The sequence below is a fragment of the Solanum pennellii genome, chromosome 10, assembly GCF_001406875.1.
Source record: "Solanum pennellii chromosome 10, SPENNV200".
NCBI classification, from domain to species: Eukaryota; Viridiplantae; Streptophyta; class Magnoliopsida; order Solanales; family Solanaceae; genus Solanum; species Solanum pennellii.
The window spans coordinates 27,116,420-27,123,482 of record NC_028646.1 but is presented as its reverse complement, the minus strand read 5'-3'; the positions used below and the strand labels follow the sequence as shown (position 1 = coordinate 27,123,482).

Here is a 7,063-nt window from a genome sequence, read left to right as displayed (position 1 = left end):
TGGGAACATAGGTGCCATCACGACTTGCAAATTTGGGTCGTGACAAATTTGGTATCAGATTGCTAGGTTCATCGGTCTCAAGATTACAAGAGCAATGTCTAGTAGAGTCTTGCGGATCGGTATGAAGACGTCCATACCTATCTTCGAGAGGCTATAGGACATTTAGGAAATATTCTGTTCTTTTATTCATTATCGTGCACACTTGACCTTGTAGAAATTCTAATCTTGATATCTCATTCTCTCTCAGATGGCGAGGAATCGTACATCGGCAAGTGGTGGTCAGGATCATATTCCTGCGCCTGCTTCTGGAGAACACTATCCGAGGTATAGGTAGGGGACGAGCTCGAGGTCGGGGTAGGGGCCGTGTTGCAGCACCTGTGGATGGTCAAGNATCCGAGGAATAGGTAGGGGACGAGCTCGAGGTCGGGGTAGGGGCCGTGTTGCAGCACCTGTGGATGGTCAAGTACCAATAGCTACCCAGGGTCGTGATAGGACCGTACCTCCTGATGCAGAGGTTATTCATGGGGATGTGCAAGATCGTGTCGAGGGGGATGGGCCATCTCAGGCTCCACCAAGTACTATTGTCCCCCCAGTGCTTCAAGATACATTGGCTCGTATGTTAGGAATCCTAGAGGGGATGGCCCAGGCAGGAGCTTTGCCTGTCACTTCTGATGGCTCACAGACCCATGTTGGAGATCAAACTCCAGATCCGATAGTTGCTCCAGATTCTCAGACTCCCAGGACTCAGCCAGCTGCCGCTGTAGCTCCTCGTTTGGATAGTATGGAGTTTCCAGATATGACATCACATTTGGTGAACAGGCCTTCTATGACTATTGATGAGCAAAAGATGTTTGGGAGGTTCAGACTAATGAATCCTCCTACTTATACTGGTGACTTAGCTGAGGATGCATATGAGTTTATAGTTAGTTGTCATGAGAGGTTGCATAATCTTGGATTAGTGGAGTCTCATGGAGTTGACTACACAGCGTTTCAGATGACTGGCTCTGCTAAGCAGTGGTGGAGGGATTATATTAGTAGTAGGCCAGCTGGATCCCATCAACTATCCTGGACTCAGTTTACTCACGTATTTCTATCCAAATTTGTTCCACGCAGTGAGAGGGAGCGCAAGAGAGCTGAGTTTGAGGGTTTGCAGCAAAATGGTATGTCAGTTGCAGAGTATGAGGGTAAATTTCATGCCTTGGCTAGGCATGCTTCGATGATACTTCCCACAGAGGCTGAGAGAGTGAGGAGGTTTGTTAAGGGGCTGATTATTCCAATTCGTCTAGGAGTTTCTCAGGTTGCTGCTTCTGGTGTTCCATTCCAGAAAGTGGTAGATGCTGCTAAGGAGTTGGAGATGATTCGACGTGAGGGATTTGAGCAGCGAGAGGGCAAGAGGACTCGTTATTCAGGTGATTATGGTGGTGCTCCGCCTAGGAGTCGGGGTTACTTGGGCAGAGGTTATCACCCTCAGTCCAGCAGACCCATTCATGCTGCTATACCAGCGTCTGAGGCTGGTTACGCTGGGCATAACTCTTCGAGCTCGGTACATACTTCGCAGGGTTCATCTTCTAGACCTGTAGTTCGTGGAGGGCATTCTGGTCATTCAGGTTCCTCTCATCAGCCTGCGTCTCGTAGGGGTTGCTTTGAGTGTGGTGATATGGGACACTTTGTGAGAGACTGCCCTAGGACCAGACGTGGTGGCTTACATCAGGGTTCTCAGGCTTTGACTTCCAGGGCTGCACAACCTCCAGCTAGGGGTGGTGCACAGAATGGTAGAGGTGGTTCTCATTCAGGTAGAGGTGGTTCTCCTTCTGGTCGAGGTGGTGGTCGTGGAGGTTCACAATCTGATGGAGGTCGTTCTCACTGTTATGCTTTTCCAGGTAGGCCAGAGGCTGAAGCCTCAGATGCTGTTATCACAGGTATTATTCCGGTTTGTCATCGACCAGCTACTGTATTATTTGATCCAGGCTCTACTTATTCTTATGTGTCCACATATTTTGCTCCTAGTCTGGATATATTGTGTGAGTCTCTTGATTTGCCGATACGTGTTTCTACTCCTGTCGGGGATTCTGTAGTTGTAGATCGGGTGTATCGTTTATGTACTGTTACTTTGATGGGGTATGACACTCATGCAGATTTAAAGGTCTTAGATATGATAGATTTTGATGTGATTCTTGGTATGGATTGGTTATCTTCTTACCACGCAATTTTAAATTGTCATGCCAAGACCATCACTTTAGCTATGCCTGGAATTCCTATAGTAGAATGGAGAGGTACTCTTAGTCATCCTTCTAAGGGTGTGATATCATTCCTTAAGGCTCGTCAGTTGGTACAGAGAGGATGTTTGGCGTACTTGGCCCACATTCGAGATACTAGTATTGAGACTCCTATGCTTGAGTCTATTCCAGTAGTGAGTGAATTTTCAGAAGTATTTCCGACCGATTTGCCAGGTCTTCCACCAGATCGTGATATTGATTTTTGTATTGATGTGGAGCCAGGCACTCGGCCTATTTCCATTCCTCCTTATCGTATGGCACCGGCTGAATTGAAAGAGTTGAAGGAGCAGTTGCAGGATTTGTTGAGCAAAGGTTTTATTAGACCGAGTGTATCTCCTTGGGGTGCTCCAGTGTTATTTGTGAAGAAGAAAGATGGATCTATGCGTATGTGTATTGACTATCGGCAGTTGAACAAGGTAACCATCAGAAATAAGTATCCGATACCTCGTATTGATGATTTATTTGATCAGTTGCAGGGTGCTTCAGTTTTCTCCAAAATTGACTTGAGATCTGGCTATCATCAGCTGAAGGTTAGGGCGGAGGATATCCCTAAGACGGCTTTTCGAACACGTTATGGTCATTACGAGTTTTTGGTGATGTCTTTCGGATTGACTAATGCCCCAGCAGCTTTTATGGACTTGATGAATGGAGTGTTCAGACCGTATTTAGATTCCTTTGTTATTGTCTTCATAGATGATATATTGATATACTCACGCACTAAGGAGGAACATGAGCATCATTTGAGGATTGTTCTTGGGATTCTAAAGGAGAAGAAGCTTTATGCAAAGTTTTCAAAGTGTGAGTTTTGGCTTAGTTCGGTAGCATTCTTGGGACATGTAGTGTCCAAGGAGGGTATCATGGTGGATCCTAAGAAGATTGAGGCGGTTAGAGATTGGGTCAGACCTACTTCAGTTACTGAGATTCGGAGTTTCTTGGGCCTTGCAGGTTATTATCGACGGTTTGTTGAGGGTTTCTCATCCATTGCATCTCCATTAACTAGATTGACACAGAAGGAGGTGACTTTTCAGTGGTCTGACGAATGTGAGGTTAGTTTCCAAAAGCTCAAGACTTTATTGACTACTGCTCCGATTTTGACCCTACCCGTGGAGGGAGAGGGTTTTGTCGTATATTGTGATGCTTCTCGGATTGGTCTTGGTTGTGTGTTGATGCAGAAGGGAAGGGTGATAGCTTATGCTTCGAGGCAGTTAAAGGTTCATGAGAAGAACTACCCTATTCATGATTTAGAGTTGGCGGCTGTTGTGTTTGCATTAAAGATTTGGAGGCATTATCTTTATGGTGTGCATTGTGAGGTGTTCACGGATCATCGTAGTCTCCAGTATATATTCAATCAGAGGGATCTAAATTTGAGGCAGAGGAGATGGTTGGAGTTGCTCAAAGACTACGATATGACTATTCTTTATCACCCAGGCAAAGCAAATGTTGTAGCAGATGCCTTGAGTCGGAAGGCGGTAAGTATGGGTAGTCTAGCCATGTTACAGGTTGGCGAGCGTCCTTTAGCTAGGGATGTCCAATCCCTGGCCAATAGCTTTGTGAGACTTGATATTTCAGAATCTGGTAAGGTGTTGGCTTATATGGAGGCTAGGTCATCCTTGTTGGAGCAGATTCGGGCTCAACAGTTTGATGATGGTGATTTATGTAAGATTAGGGACAAGGTTTTAAAAGGAGAAGCCAAGGCTGCAATTCTTGATAGTGAGGGAGTTTTGAGGATTAAGGGTCGTATATGTGTTCCTCGTACAGGTGATTTGACTAGATTGATCATGGAGGAGGCTCATAGTTCGAGGTACTCTATTCATCCGGGGGCTACTAAGATGTATCGTGACTTGAAACAACATTATTGGTGGTGTCGTATGAAGAGGGACATAGTAGATTTTGTATCCCGTTGTTTAAATTGTCAGCAAGTGAAGTATGAACACCAAAAGCCTGGAGGTGTGGCACAAAGGATGCCTATACCTGAGTGGAAGTGGGAGCGTATTGCTATGGACTTTGTGGTAGGATTGCCACGCACCTTGGGTAAGTTCGATGCTACATGGGCCATTGTGGATCGACTGACTAAGTCTGCACACTTTGTACCAGTTCAAACTACCTATAACTCAGAAAGGTTAGCCAAGATTTATATTCGGGAGGTAGTTCGGTTGCATGGGGTTCCTATATCTATTATTTCAGATCGTGGCACCCAATTTACATCTCATTTCTGTCGGTCTATGCAGAAAGAGTTGGGCACTCGGGTGGATCTTAGTACAACCTTTCACCCTCAGACTGATGGTCAGTCTGAGCGGACTATTCAGGTTCTTGAGGACATGTTGCGGGCGTGTGTGATTGACTTTGGTGGTCAGTGGGATCAGTTCTTGCCTTTAGCGGAGTTTGCTTACAATGATAGTTATCACTCGAGCATTGAGATGGCACCATTTGAGGCTCTGTATGGTAGGAGATGCCGATCTCCAATTGGCTGGTTTGATGCATTTGAGGTTAGACCATGGGGTACAGATTTGTTGAGGGAGTCCTTGGACAAGGTCAAGTTGATCCAAGATAGACTTCTCATGGCTCAGAGTAGGCAAAAGAGTTACGCAGATCGAAAGAATCGTGATTTAGAGTTTATGGTTGGAGAGAGGGTTTTATTGAAGGTTTCACCCATGAAGGGTGTGATGAGGTTTGGAAAGAAGGGCAAGTTGATCCCAACGTATATTGGTCCTTTTGAGATTGTTGAGCGTATTGGTGAGGTGGCGTATCAGTTGGATTTGCCACCCGGTTTGTCAGGTGTCCATCCTGTATTTCATATTTCAATGCTTAAGAAGTATCATCAGGGTGGTGATCATGTGATTCAATGGGATTCAGTGTTACTTGATCAGAATTTGACTTTTGAGGAAGAGCCGATCACCATTTTGGATAGGCAAATTCGGAAGCTAAGGTCCTAGGAGATTGTTTCAGTAAAGGTTCAGTGGAAGCATCGTCCAGTGGAGGAGGCTACATGGGAGACAGAGTCAGACATGAGGAGTAAATATCCTCATCTTTTTGAGCGTTCAGGTTAGCTCTTTTCTTTTCCCGTTCGAGGACGAACTTTTGTTTAAGTGGTAGGTGATGTAACGACCCGCTAGGTCGTTTTGAGAGCTAGGACTATTTTGACTCCTTTTGAATACTTAAAGGGGCATTTTTAAACTATTCGATAACTACGAGTATCTAGTTGATGAGAATTTATTAAATAATTAACATAGTAATAGTTAATGGGGCATATGTATAAATACTTCTTAAAATTTGACTCATATAATAAAAAATAGATTAGAAGGTTACTTTAGAAAAGGAGATAAAGGTTAGAAACTACCTGTGGCGGTGAGTGCAGAACGTGAGGGACAACGAGATCTTCAGGTAGGAGGCAAATTGGAAAAATTTTCTTGATATTTTTATGGATCATAATGATATTATGTCAACGGTTTATTATTACTTTGATGGGTTATGAAGTTTTGAATTAGAGTAGTGGGAGAAGATTATTGTTTAACTTTTCCGTGGTTGAAATTGAATTTTTACTTGTTAATATGAAAATTTTAATGGCCATAGTTATGCAGTGCAGATGGATTGCCTATTTATTAATATTATCCTTAGTGGATAGGAAAAGTTGATTGGAATAGTTACAGGGAATAAAATAAAACGAGTAGGCAGGGAATCATTTAGTTTGTTGTTTCTTGATAATATTAGTGGTATAGGTATTTGTAAGTAAGAGTTGCAGGGAATCATTTAGGGATCATATTAGGTGTATTAATGGTGGGGGAAGTTTTTGGGTTTAGGCGGTCACGACTAGGTTGTGACCAGTGATTACATTTCAGTTGTGATAAAAAAAAATAGTTTGGTCATATTGCAAATTCAAATTTTATATATTGGGATAGGTAATAATTTATTAGGTGTATATTATAGATCTAACATTGAATTCAAGGGTATTGGGAGATGTAAAGTTAAATTCTTGACTTAAAATTTAGCAAGTATAATAATTTTGGCATATAAACTATATCAAGATTTGGAAGTTGATTAGAATTATGAGTGAGTTTTTTTTTGGGTCTATGATAGACATACAATAATTTTAAGGTCTACAAACTCGCTTACTTACGAATACTGCGTAATTGGTAGATTGTGAACATTCCGAAACTTTGCGAAAAGGGAAGGAACTATCTTGAAGATTCGTGGCACGAGGTTCGGCTCTTAAGGTATGTTAAGACTTTTAGACTTGTTGAAGGACGTTTTCCTAATTAAAGATTAAAAATGAAATAGACAAAGGGGTAAGGGCGAAAGATGGGGATCTCGTACCAATGGTGTGACGGGCATTGGTACGAGTACCGGTGTTATAAAAAGGAAATTTTACTACTATAGAATGTGGAGTGTAATTTGAGAATGCCAAAGCATATGGGCATTAGCTGATATATTATTAACTTGAAATTTTGGTGTGATTGTGTTTTCTTTATTACACCCGTATAATTGTGATAATTGAGGTGGTTATGTATTATGTTGATACTCATTGAGTGAGATGCATCATTATCCCCTTATATTGAAATAATGTTGTATACATGCATTGACATGAGATTGAGTATGGTGAGATGTTAAGATTGTAATTTGGGCACGTGGAGACCGTCCGTGCGGAATTTATTTGATATTATGATGGTGCGTTGAGATCGTCCGCACAGACACGTGGAGATCGTCCGTGTCGGTATATGGACCTCGCGAGTCCCCCATGGGTCATGAACTCTCGATGTATTTCCGAGGAGTATCATGTATATACGGTTGAG

The 7,063-nt window shown here is 42.8% G+C and overlaps 1 protein-coding gene across 1 annotated transcript in view; it reads left to right on the top strand.

Moving 5' to 3' along the window:
- Positions 1-5,281: 5,281 nt before the first annotated feature.
- Positions 5,282-7,063, top strand: part of LOC107001181 — a 14,783-nt gene continuing 13,001 nt past the window's right edge. Inside the window, exon 1 of the mRNA XM_015199328.1 lies at positions 5,282-5,318. Coding sequence (XP_015054814.1) covers positions 5,282-5,318 — 37 coding nt within the window. The remainder of the gene's footprint in view (positions 5,319-7,063) is intronic.